The 11,576-nt window shown below is 54.8% G+C and overlaps 3 protein-coding genes across 3 annotated transcripts; 1 reads left to right on the forward strand and 2 right to left on the reverse strand.

Annotated features, from left to right (window-relative positions):
- Positions 1–229: 229 nt before the first annotated feature.
- On the reverse strand, positions 230–3,174 carry GCG54_00007564 (Nuclear GTPase SLIP-GC; the record flags this gene model as incomplete). Its single annotated transcript, XM_045407544.1, has 6 exons — positions 230–516; positions 575–1,136; positions 1,191–1,554; positions 1,613–2,169; positions 2,231–2,747; positions 2,798–3,174. 6 exons carry the CDS (start codon positions 3,172–3,174, stop codon positions 230–232), a joined length of 2,664 nt encoding a protein of 887 aa, XP_045266989.1.
- Positions 3,175–4,382: 1,208 nt separating this feature from the next.
- GCG54_00007565 (Acetylxylan esterase) lies at positions 4,383–7,734 on the forward strand (the record flags this gene model as incomplete). Its single annotated transcript, XM_045407545.1, has 5 exons — positions 4,383–5,996; positions 6,889–7,224; positions 7,274–7,367; positions 7,420–7,499; positions 7,555–7,734. 5 exons carry the CDS (start codon positions 4,383–4,385, stop codon positions 7,732–7,734), a joined length of 2,304 nt encoding a protein of 767 aa, XP_045266990.1.
- Positions 7,735–9,692: 1,958 nt separating this feature from the next.
- Positions 9,693–11,126, reverse strand: GCG54_00007566 (putative oxidoreductase YteT; the record flags this gene model as incomplete). Its single annotated transcript, XM_045407546.1, has 2 exons — positions 9,693–10,136; positions 10,188–11,126. 2 exons carry the CDS (start codon positions 11,124–11,126, stop codon positions 9,693–9,695), a joined length of 1,383 nt encoding a protein of 460 aa, XP_045266991.1.
- Between the last annotated feature and the right edge of the window lie 450 nt (positions 11,127–11,576).

An 11,576-nucleotide genomic window follows, 5' to 3' on the forward strand; every position in this document is an offset into this window, starting at 1 on the left:
TTTTGGCATCAGTCCGACCGACTTCAAAATTGCTTCAAGATGAACAAAGTAAGGGAGGTGAATGTGACAAAATGTCTGTTGAGTTTCCTGGTCTCAGGCCTTACTAGGGGCCTGGGTACTACTTAAGCTAATCGCTATGTGGTATCTAACAATCATTGAACTACCATGTTCTCTGTGATATGGCAGCCGTGCCATCATCCATGATCCGTCTTGCCCATCTCTCTCCATCTCATCGAATCAAAGGCTGCGCAAAGTTGAGAACTTCCACCATCTTCTCCTTGAAGAGAGCCTCCGCGCGACGCGCAGACTCCTCACGCTTCGTCAACGCAACCACGTAGTCGGTGCGCATCGTGCGCAAAATCCCTCCAACCCTATCCACCAAGATATCCGAAGCGTTGCGGGCTGCCTCTTGGAGTACTTGTTCGGGAACACTGGTAACTGCAAAGAACATGTCTCTCTCGTATACGGCAAGATGGTCCGAGAGCACATTTCTCATGCGCTTCATCATTCCCTTTCCTGTGGATTCTTCATGTCAGCTTTCTGAATTATCGAACCTTGTGAAAATGGATATTACCTTTCTCGTTCATGCAATGGCCATAGCCGGCATTCATGAAGGCTCCAACAACCTGCAAGGGCTCTCGACTGGCCAGCTTCTGAGCGCGGTTGACAGTGTTCTTGACTTCAGCGCTGATACGCTTGAGGCCGTCTTTGTGAAGTTTGAGTTGCATATCCAGTTGCCCACGAAGGCGCAAGTCTTCGCCCGCAGTCTCTCGAAGCTTGCGCATGATGCGGTCGTGAGTTCTTGAGAGAAGCTCTACCGCATCCACAAGAAAGTCATCCAAATGGCCAGGGACATCTCGTTGAAACACGCCAGCCCATTGGTGTAGTATGTTGTTGGAGAACGGCTCAAGAAGTTCTTCGTTGAGATTCCATGGTCCCCAGACACCACGTCGGACCACCAATGCCCTCAAGGTCGAATGATAGATGCCACCTGATCTTTTTGGCAAAAACCAATTGAAGACGATCAAAGCAGCCTCTGCTTCAGCAACTCTGGCTGCCTGATGGGCTGTCTCGAAGAGTCCTTTCAGGTTATGTTGGATATGGTCGAGGCAAACATTTATCGTTGCACTCATGGTCTGAAGAGAAGTCAGTATCACGACCTCCCTACACGCGATACCTAGCTGACTTACCCTCTCAAATGTGTCGAGCAATGAGGACAAGGTGTCGCTACTCAACGCTGCTGCTAAATCTGGGGTGTTCTGTGTCCAAAGAGAGACGGAGTTGAGGACCTGGTAGATACCAGCCAGTACTTCTCTCTGCTTCGCAATTCGTAGCTCATTGGTTACGGTTTGTGCATGACTTTGAAGCTGTGGAATATCCGTGTCTGCGTTATCGAAGAACCCGCGAAATTCATCCATGTCGTCCTCCGAAAGACCTCTCAAGGCCTGGTATGCATGGCTGCTTGTGCAGAAGACGGGAAGATTGCCAGAAATATCATCCTCCAGTTGTGCATTTCTAGTGTCGTTCCTTCTGAGACTGCTCTTTTGGCGAGCCCTGAATACCATTCGTCAGCTCTCTTCATGTCGTGGGACGAGTCGCACTTTTGACCTACTCTCTGACGATGCGGTTGAAGTAGTTTCTTAGGGTGTCACGCGAAATGTCATTTCGCTTCTGAATGCATGCCATGCGGACCATCTCATCAAGGTCATTCAGGTCATTCTCGGCTATCTCCAGTTGCTTTCTGTACTCGTCAATTCGCTCAATTCTGACTCTCTTCGCAGGTTGATGCATGTCGATGTCGTCCTCTGAGTCTTCCGTCAAGCCCGAGCTCATTCGAAGGTTCAGGATCTTCTTTTTCAAAAGCTTGATCTCCTGCCGACGCGTGGCAGCCTTTTCCCGGTATTTGATGATCTCGGGGTCCAGATGCCTCTTCAAATTGTTCATCGCATCGCTGAGGCTGATCTGGTCCGTCTTGGTGCAGATGAAAGTAACCGACGAGAAGGACCCGTCAAGATTGAGCTGGTGCTTGAAATTGTCACTGAGCAAGTCTCTGGCTGTCTTGTTGTCGACTGCTCTATGGATGGGGGCCACAATCCAGATAGCAGCACAGGACTTCATGTATTCTTTGGCCATAGATGCTCTGGCGGCATCTGCATCATGAGTGCCGGGCTGTGATAATTGTAACCATGGGTCAGCTGGAGCTCCGCCTCCGCGGTATGTTGGGGCTTACCAGGTCTGCGATTGTCACTCCGTTGGACAATGCCTCTGCGCGTGTGAAAATTCGGACGGCCTTGACCAGAGGCCAGTAGGCGACGGTTTCGTCATCATTCTCATCTTTTGAGTCGATGTAGCGTTCGACTTGTCGGCGGAGGTCCTTTCCCGTAGCAGCCTTGAATGTCCGAGTGGTTCCAAGGACCCAATAGACATTCGGATGTCTGATTAGCTCATGCGGTGAGCTTTCCAACAGGACTTCGTTGTCAATGTTGGCATAGACAGCTCGGGCTTTGGCAACAGACTTGGCAGCCTCGCTGGCGTCCAAGTCCATCTCATCCTCATCCTCGTCACCATACGGTTGAACGTTGTTGGCAGCAACCTCTTTGAGAAATGTTCGAATCTCACGCATCCAGTCTTCTGGCGAGACAAAGTCGATCTCCGCTCGGTATGGATTCTCGGGGTCGTCATCATCATTATAAGATATCTCGGTGACGCAAGCGGTGCAGGCCCGCATGCAATTGGTGGGGAGCAGACTGGAGGGAGTTAGGACTAGCTGATATCAATGCTTGGGAGGAAGTCTTACCTAGCCTCATCTAGCAGAGCGTTGATGGTTGAACTCTTTCCGTCACCCGTGCCGCCAAACACACCAATGACAATCTTGCTTCTCTGCGCAGCTCGCTGCCGGACCGCACCAATGTCGTTCACCCAGTTCGTAGCAGCAACTCTCATCTCCCTGCTGAGCCTCTGTGAAGATGACATGCTCTTGCAGATTGGCTCCAGCCTATCCAAGATAGGCAAAGCCTTTGCAACGTGTCTTTCCCAGACTTCTGGATTGTTTTCGTACTTGAGCCTGTCTAGAAGTGAGAAAGTCATGTTGACGAGCGGTTGCCGAACATGAGGAACCCTGAGTAGCTCGCCGCCGTGGATAGGCTCGATCTTGATGGGCCAACCGGGAGGCATGGTGAAATTTCGATGGCGAGTTATAGGCTGGGTAGTGTCGTGAAATTGTCTCGGCGCTGGTGATGGACCTTTGCAAAGAAGGAGCGAGGGCGGCGACTGGAATGTTACGGTCGAAGGTAATTTGAAGGATAGCTGCGAATGCTTCAGGCTCTCGTCTAATTCTGATCATAGGTCCCGAAAAATTTCGGAAGCTCGAAAATACTCGAGTGTGAGACTGAGTGAGACAAAATGGCGCGGAAGCGATGAGGGAAGAAGGGAAAGAGGGTGAACAAAAGAGAAGTCGATTGCAAGGCAAGTGGGTCTCGCGGCGGCCAGGCAGCCTTGGAGCTCTGATAAGGAGCTCTGGGAAGGAGCAAGGTGAAAGCTGAAGAAGTGAATGCTTCCTGAAATGGCTTAGACTAATGGCAAAGATGAAGTGCGTGCCTTTTTGGAAATCTGCTCGTGGTAAGAGAAGACTTGAAAAGGATGACGGCAGGAAGGAAGTGCCCCCAGCAGAAGTTGCCGCGCAAATCAGGAAGCTGTGGATAGCACTTGGATCTGGAGAGCTTCAAAAACCTCGTATTTTTATGAGCCTCACCTGAATGTCGCGGTTGTGAAAGTTGAAGTTGTGGTGGTAATACAAACGGAATGGTGGAAAATTAGACTGGTCTGGCGAAGACGGCGCTGAGAAAAGCACCTAGTAGCTCAGCCAAGGAAAGCTCTATGTTGGGGAAGTAGCCACCTGCTGGTGCCTTCGGCGTGTTGGAAACATCCCTCTGTGGGAGCAAGAGCTGGTGTTGCTCCTTCCACCTCCTCTCTCACCGAGACCTGAGGGCAACCACGTCGGTGAGCCACCCGCTGCACACCGAAACACCGACTATGGCCGAAGGAAGCCAGAAAAAGATAGCGCAAACATGGCAAAGATCTTATCAGATCAAAAAGCGGCCCCGTCCATCCCGCTTTAAACCCCGCGGTTCCGCCACGAACGTCACACCAGATCCCTCGCAGCCCACGCGACTCGCTCCTGCCCCTCCCGAGTCATAAAGCCGATAATTTCCCTCAAGAACACATCACCTCACACTTCACACACCAGACTGTCACTCTCATCGATCCCTGCATCTTCTAGATTTTTTTTCCTCCATTCTTATCATATTTTCACAGTATCATTCACTGCATCTTTCACCGCATCACATACAGAAGGAGCAACGGAAAGCGCAACCACCGCCAAGATGGCCTCAGAACCACCACCGCCCGAACTCTTCACAAACGCCCGCGTCTTCCTCCTCAACCCCTCAGCAACACTCACCACGGAGCCCACCTTCGCCGAGGCCATGCTCGTCGCCGACGGGCGCATCGCAGCAGTCGGCGCCGCCGCCGACCTCGCCTCCGCGCACCCCACCGCCCGCGTCACCGACCTCGCCGGCCGCACCGTGCTGCCCGGCTTCATCGACGGCCACATGCACCTGCTCCTCCTCGGCCAGGGCCTCCGCAAGCTGTCACTCGACGCCTGCACCTCCCTCGAGGAGATCCGCGCCGCCATCAAGGCCTTCGCGGCGGCGAACCCGGACGTGCCGCGCATCATGTGCAAGCTGTGGACGCAGCATGTCACGCCGGGTGGTGTGGACAGGCATATGCTGGACGACATTGACCCGAGGCCCATCTTTATTGACACCAAGGACTTGCATTCAACGTGGTGCAACACGGCGGCGGTGAAGGAGCTCGGAATTGAGGACATGAAGGACCCCGTGGGAGGGAAGATCCATCGCGACGCGGAGGGGAAGGCGACGGGCTTGCTGAGCGAGGCAGCGGTGCTTACCCTCGTCTGGCCTCATCTCGCACAGGTCGCGCCTAAGAGGGACAGGATGGACGCCATCAAGGCAGCAGTGGAATCGTACAATGCATCAGGCTACACGGGCCTCATCGAGATGGCCATGGACGAGCCGGCATGGGACGCCGTGTGCTCGCTGCGCGCCGAGGAACCAGACCTACCGATGAGGATTCACGCCTACTGGCTCATCAAGCCCTCGGAAACAGAAGAAGAGCGCTTCAAGCAGGTGGACCGCGCCATCGAGCTCCACACGGAACTCAACAAGACAACCTCGCCCGACCTGCGCATCGTGGGCATCAAAGTCATCACCGACGGCATCATCGACGCCTGCACAGCCTACCTCTCCGAGCCCTACGCCGCCGCCGGCTCCCCCACCCCTTTCTGGAACGCGTCAGACCTCAACCCCGTGGTGGCCCGCGCCGACGCCGCCGGGCTGCAGATCGCACTGCACGCCATCGGCGACGCCGCAATCAAGATGGCCGTCGACGCTCTCGCGACGCACGCAACCCCGGGCCGCCGCCACCGCATCGAGCACATCGAGATGGCCTCGCCGGCGGACGCGCGCCGCCTGGGCGAGCTGGGGCTGACGGCGTCGGTGCAGCCCGTCCACGCGGACCCCGCGATCCTCAAGGCGTGGCCGCGGCTGATTGGCGCGCGCCGCTGCGAGCGCGCGTTCGCGTACCGCGAGTTCGCGGACCACGGGGCGCTGCTCGCACTCGGATCCGACGGGCCCACGGCGCCCTGGGCGCCGCTGCAGAACGCGTACATCGCGGCGACGAGGCGGTCCGCGAGGGAGCCGGGCTACGAGGTGGTGGTGAATGAGCATTTCAAATTGGGCGTGTGCGAGGCCATCACGGCCGGGGCGTATGGGACGGCCAAGAGCGTGTTCGCGGAAGATCGGATTGGGAGCCTGCAGGAGGGCAAGGTCGCTGACTTTGTGGTTGCAGATATGGACTGGTCACCGCAGGGTCTGCTCAAGGGGGAGATCAAGGCGACTTGGTTCGCGGGGAAGAGGGTTTGGGCGGCTCCAGACTTTGCTTGAAGGAAGGGTGTGGTGTGGTGTTTGGCAGGCAGCGGCTATTGGTTAGATGTTTTGATGACGGCGGAGAGGATGTGTTGGTTGGTTTGGCTTGTTCGGCTCCCGCAAGTGTTGGCATATTTGTAAACGAACGTTCGTGTTGAGCCGCGGCTGCATGCTGCTTGGTTTCATCCCATCTCGGTGGTGTTTCCGGGTTCGCGGCAGCAATGGCACTGTCCGCCCCAACAACCTGTCGCTCGACAGCGACAAGGGGGGGCCTCAGCTCTCGCCGATTGCCTCTTTGGGGAAAGGTCGCAGATCTCCCCAAGTCGGGGCAAAGTCGCGCTCGATTCGATGGAGGAGCGAAGAGATGCGAGAGGTTCGCTGCGAGCTCGGGCCGCCTATTCCTGGCATTCTTCGACTGCAATGTCACTGTCAAGGCCGCCCAGGGCCTCTCCGATGAGATTGGATAGAAAGGTGGGATGCCGAAGAATTCCAAAACCAAAACACTGAACAGCATGAGACCCTGGAGTTTCTTCCATGTGGAGTCCTGCAAACCTGTGATATCAGCCAGTGATGCCATGCGCGAACAGACGTGTGCAGTGCATTCCCTCCCGTCCTTCCCTCGCTTTCGCACACCACCACCACACCATCCATCCACATGGGGCAATGACAGAGATGCCGCGGCTGTGTCATGGATGTCGTCTCGTCTGAGGCTCTGCGATGGGTGCAATACAAGAAGGCCTTGATCACCCCCAAGGCGGCCAAGAGTGGAAGCCCCGTCAACCCATCGCAATCTCGCTAGCCTTTTTTTCTTCAACCAGCTGGACCCTTCAAACGCACGGATTCTTCTCTGAATCTCTCGAGTTCATCCTCCGGCAGTGAAAAGATGCACCACCAACTGAGTCTGTCGGCCCTCGCGTGCCTTGCGCCTCTGGTCCTCGCCCTGCCGCAGCCGCAGCAGCCGCCGGCGCCATGTGCACCGGTCCAGATCGTCGTTGCCCGCGGCAGTCTCGAGGCGCAGGGTGCCGGGCTCCTCGGCAACATCGCCAACAAGTCGTCGATGGCGATTCCCGGCTCTATCATCACGCCGTTGGTGTATCCTGCGCAGCTTGACCCGTACCCGCCTTCAGTGTCTGCCGGCGTCGGCAACATGACACAGCTCCTCACTTCGCAAGCCCAGGCATGCCCCAATACCAAGTTTGTGTTGATGGGGTACTCTCAGGTAAGATCTCCTGCGTTAGATGGCGGCAACCGGCGCTGACATGTCCCAGGGAGCGCAAGTTTCGCTTGATACCCTCTGCGGAACGACAGACGGGCCCAACTTCAACGCCACCCAGGCGCAAGCACCGATGCTTGGCAACAAGAGTAAGTCACCTGCCTGAAGATAGCATGTATCTCATGTTGACATGTTGCGCAGTCGCAGCCGTCGTCCTAGTCGGCGACCCAACTAGCATCGCAACGCAACCCTTCCAGAAGGGCACCGCCAAGAAGAACGGCGTGAGTACCCTCCTCCTCCTGGCGGCACATCGCATCGCAGCTGACCGTCCACCAGATCTTCCCCCGCCAAGACTTCGGCGCCTGCCAAGGTCTGACGTCCAAGTTCATCTCCTTTTGCGACGAGACGGACCTGTTCTGCGCGTCGGGCCAGAACCTGACGGTTCACCTGGGCTACTTCCAGAAGCAGGACTACGTTGACCAGGCCGTCAACTTCGTCGCCATGAACAGCAAGTAGACGTGACGTGCGTGTATTATGCCAGAGCTGGATGCTCGGCTGGGAAAGTGAGGTCGTCGTGTGGAGGAGGGCTCATCGTTTCGCGATATCTCGGGAGGTTTTTCGTCTTTTTTGGCAAGAGCATCCGGTCTTGACGATCGATCGACGCGCGCGAGGAGTTTGTGGGCAAAATACACTGGATGTAGCGTTGCGATCTGGGTTTCGTTTTGTGCTCGTCAGACAAAGAGCAGGGCCTTCGAGCCTTGAAATAATTGAAGTATTTTAATGATCAGGAGAATCCGGCAGTTGCTCTCAGGCAGTTGTTCTCTGTGACCCTGTGGTGGAAATTAGCGATTATGTAATAACATATCTAGGGTGTGCGAACGGAAAGTGGCCGTGCGCCACACTAAGGTACACCGAGTTCATTCCCGGTAAGGTCGGTCAACAGCCCGACATGGTTCACTAGAAAGAACATGAATTCCTGGAGGTACATTCGCCTGGAGGTACATTCGCGAGGGCATAGATGTAGCATTTTATCACAGAATATAATATTGAGAGTTTGACGAAGAAGAAGAGAATCCTAGATGTCTGTTGAAAATCCAGAAAGCCCACTAAAAAGGCCCACGCTTCCATATTCGGGCTCCTGTACTAGCTTGTTGCATTTCCTCAAAGTGTATTGGCCGAATACTATTACACTGGTACTACCACTGGACGACCACATGCGTATGTGGCCCTAGAACGGTACGCAAGCTCACGCTCGACTGATTTTTTGAGATTGGTCCGTCGAACGATTATGTCAAGTAACAGACATGACATTTGCAACGGCCTTTGCGAATCGTCGAAACGGCCAATTACTAAAAATCAGGTTGAAGAGGCGGAGACGATTACTGAACATGACGCCCCAAACTGGCCAAATTCGATCAAACTTTGCGCGGGCTTCAGGTTCAATGCTCCCACTTCAAATTGCCACCAGCTGACACGGTATAGCAATGACACGCTCAGCTAATGAGCTATGTACACCTCGATAGTTAAGTTGAAAGTCTGTTGGACTTCGGCCCCACCAGGCAGCCACACACATTCTTTCGGTGACACACCTTCACTGAACACACTCTTCGCTAAGATAGGTACCTACCTATCCAACGATAACCTCCCTTGAAATCGCTGTTGCCCAAATCTACCCCGTCGCTATGGGAGACTTTCAGACAAAGGTCGATGTTGCCAAGACAGCATCACTTGATGACGAGGAAAAAGCCCGTGGCCCCATGACAGCAGAGGCACATCATACTTGCTTCAACCAATGTGCCCTTTCTGATCACAGGCATCCTAATCCGTAGGTAACCACTGATGAAACATTCACAAGAATGGCACTGACCGCTTTAGTAGTCTCCTTTGCATTTTCCAAATGGCGATATTTGCATATCATGTTGTGGATAGCAACAATCCACTTGAAAAAGCATTATGGATCGGCGCTATCTTGGTTTTTGCGTGGGCTTCAGCAATCGGCTATGGTCCACGAGGATTCGACGAAAGCGTCAGATCTAGAAGTCAAGGTGCAGAACATCCACAGGATACGGTGTTCAGTAGTCCTTCCTAAAGAGTCGCAAAGAGTTTGAAAACCAAAAACAGGCAGACAGGTGTGGTCTCAGACTAGTCACTAGCTTGATGGAAAAGGGAATTCGGTACAATCTTAACGGAGTTTGGTCCGCAATCTGTCTCTCTTTTTCAAAATTTGCCTCCCTCCGCGACCACACTTTTGAAAGGGAATAGAGTGCAAAATGCATCCGATGATCATCCGCGCGAAGTCGATCACCATTCAGGTAGACTACTGTCTCATCTGTTTGTCTTCTCTGCAAAGTGCGCGAGGTTTCGCTTTACCTAACGTAGTATAAGGGGACCGAGGTTGAATTTATCATGATGTCATATTCCAGTCTATCCCAATTTATGTTTCCGCTCAAATTCTTCGAGAACACCCGCACATTCTATTTCTCGGGAACAACCAAGATATCATCCACATTTACAACCTGCCCCGTCGCAATAGAGCGGTTCGCGGCAATGCCCGTCAAGATTGACGCGGCACCGTCGACATGGCTGGCGGCCCTCATGTACTCGTCCGAAACAGGTTCTCCAAACAGATCCCTCAGCAACACAAGGTCACCACCACCGTGCGCGCCCTTGGCCTCTCCGAGATCAATCTCCTGGGGCGGGCCGAACAAGGGCCTCAACAACATCGTTCTCTTCTCAATTGCGCCTTCGAGAGCCTGGCTGCCCCCAGAGTTGACGTAGCTCTTCTCGACAACCTCGACCTCCAGACGTCCACCGGTTCCGTTGAAGTTGACACGGAAGCCCTCCCATGGGGCGTACGCCGTTAGTGAGTACGTCATGACAGCGCCGTTGCGGTATCGGATGAGCAGATTCATTGTGTCCTAGAATGACGGTCAGCGTTTGGGTGCTGCAGAGGACCTTGTGATACCAACCTCGATGGAGATGCCGTCTCCAAACACACTCTGGTCACGGTAATACGCATCCTCATGCTCGGCATCCAGATACATCGCCTTCAAGTTCGGATTCTGATCCAGCTGCAACGCAAACGGATCATCCTTCGCCGCCTCGCTCCCATGCGCTCGCGAGTAAAACTTCGTGACGCCCCTACTCTCCGCGTTCTCCCTCCCATAAAATTTCAAATCGCCCTGCGCATACACCGTCTGCGGCCGCGTCTGCAGCCAGAAGTTCACCAAGTCAAAGTGATGCGTCGACTTGTGCACCAACAACCCGCCCGAGTTGCGCTTATCCCGATGCCACCGCCGGAAGTAGTCCGCGCCGTGGTTCTCGTTCAGCATCCACTCGAAATGCACGCTCGTCACCTTGCCAATCTTGCCCGCCTTGAGTATCTCAAAGATCTTGGTGTTGTGCGGCGCGTAGCGGTAGTTGAACGTCACGCGGACCTTGTTCCCCGTGCGCTCGACCGCCGAGAAGATCTCGCGGCACCGCGGCGCGTCGATGGTCATCGGCTTCTCGGTGACGACATTGCAGCCGAGCTCGAGCGCGCGCACGATGTAGATGTTATGCGTGCGGTCGACGGTCGTGACGATCACCTCGTCGGGCTTGGTGTCGGCGATCATCTGGTCAAAGGAGGCGGCGAGGTACGTCGGGACGGCGCCATGGCCGAGTGATTCGAGCTTGCTGTTGGCGAAGTTCATGCGCGTCTGGTTGGTGTCGCAGAGGCCGACGATGGTGGACGTCGCGCTGTAGTCTTGGGCTATGGCTGTGTAGAAGAAGCTGGAGCGGCCGCCGGTGCCGACGATGGCGTAGCGCTTCTTCTTGGTCGTGATGTCGGCCATGTTGGGCGAGTAAGTTTCAACAATTTCGTTGGTGTTTGAAGGAGTTGTGATTCCAACAGAAACAGATCTCAACATAGATGTGCGCAACAGGAAAAGGCCCTGAAGTTATTTGCAAGTCTTGGTAACCCCGCGAGGACGTCACGACTCCGAAGAACGGCACTCAACACCCCACGCAGCACGGCATCCGGCACATCGACACCCTCATCTCGGGTCCATCTCCCCCATCCCCCGAGTTTAGGCAAAATACGACCACGTTTCTTGTCTCCTGCGGCAGTTTGAACACCCGAAGCCTGATCCCCACACACAATGCGGGGGTGGTCCGACTCCTTTTTTCTTATCCTCTGGGGGCGACGCGGGGGTGGATTGCTCTTAAGTGGGTTCTCCTCATTTTAACCAAACCTCGGGCGGGGGAAGTCGGGGTTACGAGAATGCGGAGAGAGTTTGGGGGTGTCTTTCTTTTGATTGCAACGTCAACGTCAGCCCAGCCGGTACCCAGCTGAATGCCACATTGCCCAGCGCGGCCGT

This window comes from Colletotrichum gloeosporioides (assembly GCF_011800055.1).
Source record: "Colletotrichum gloeosporioides strain Lc1 chromosome Unknown consensus_27, whole genome shotgun sequence".
NCBI classification, from domain to species: Eukaryota; Fungi; Ascomycota; class Sordariomycetes; order Glomerellales; family Glomerellaceae; genus Colletotrichum; species Colletotrichum gloeosporioides.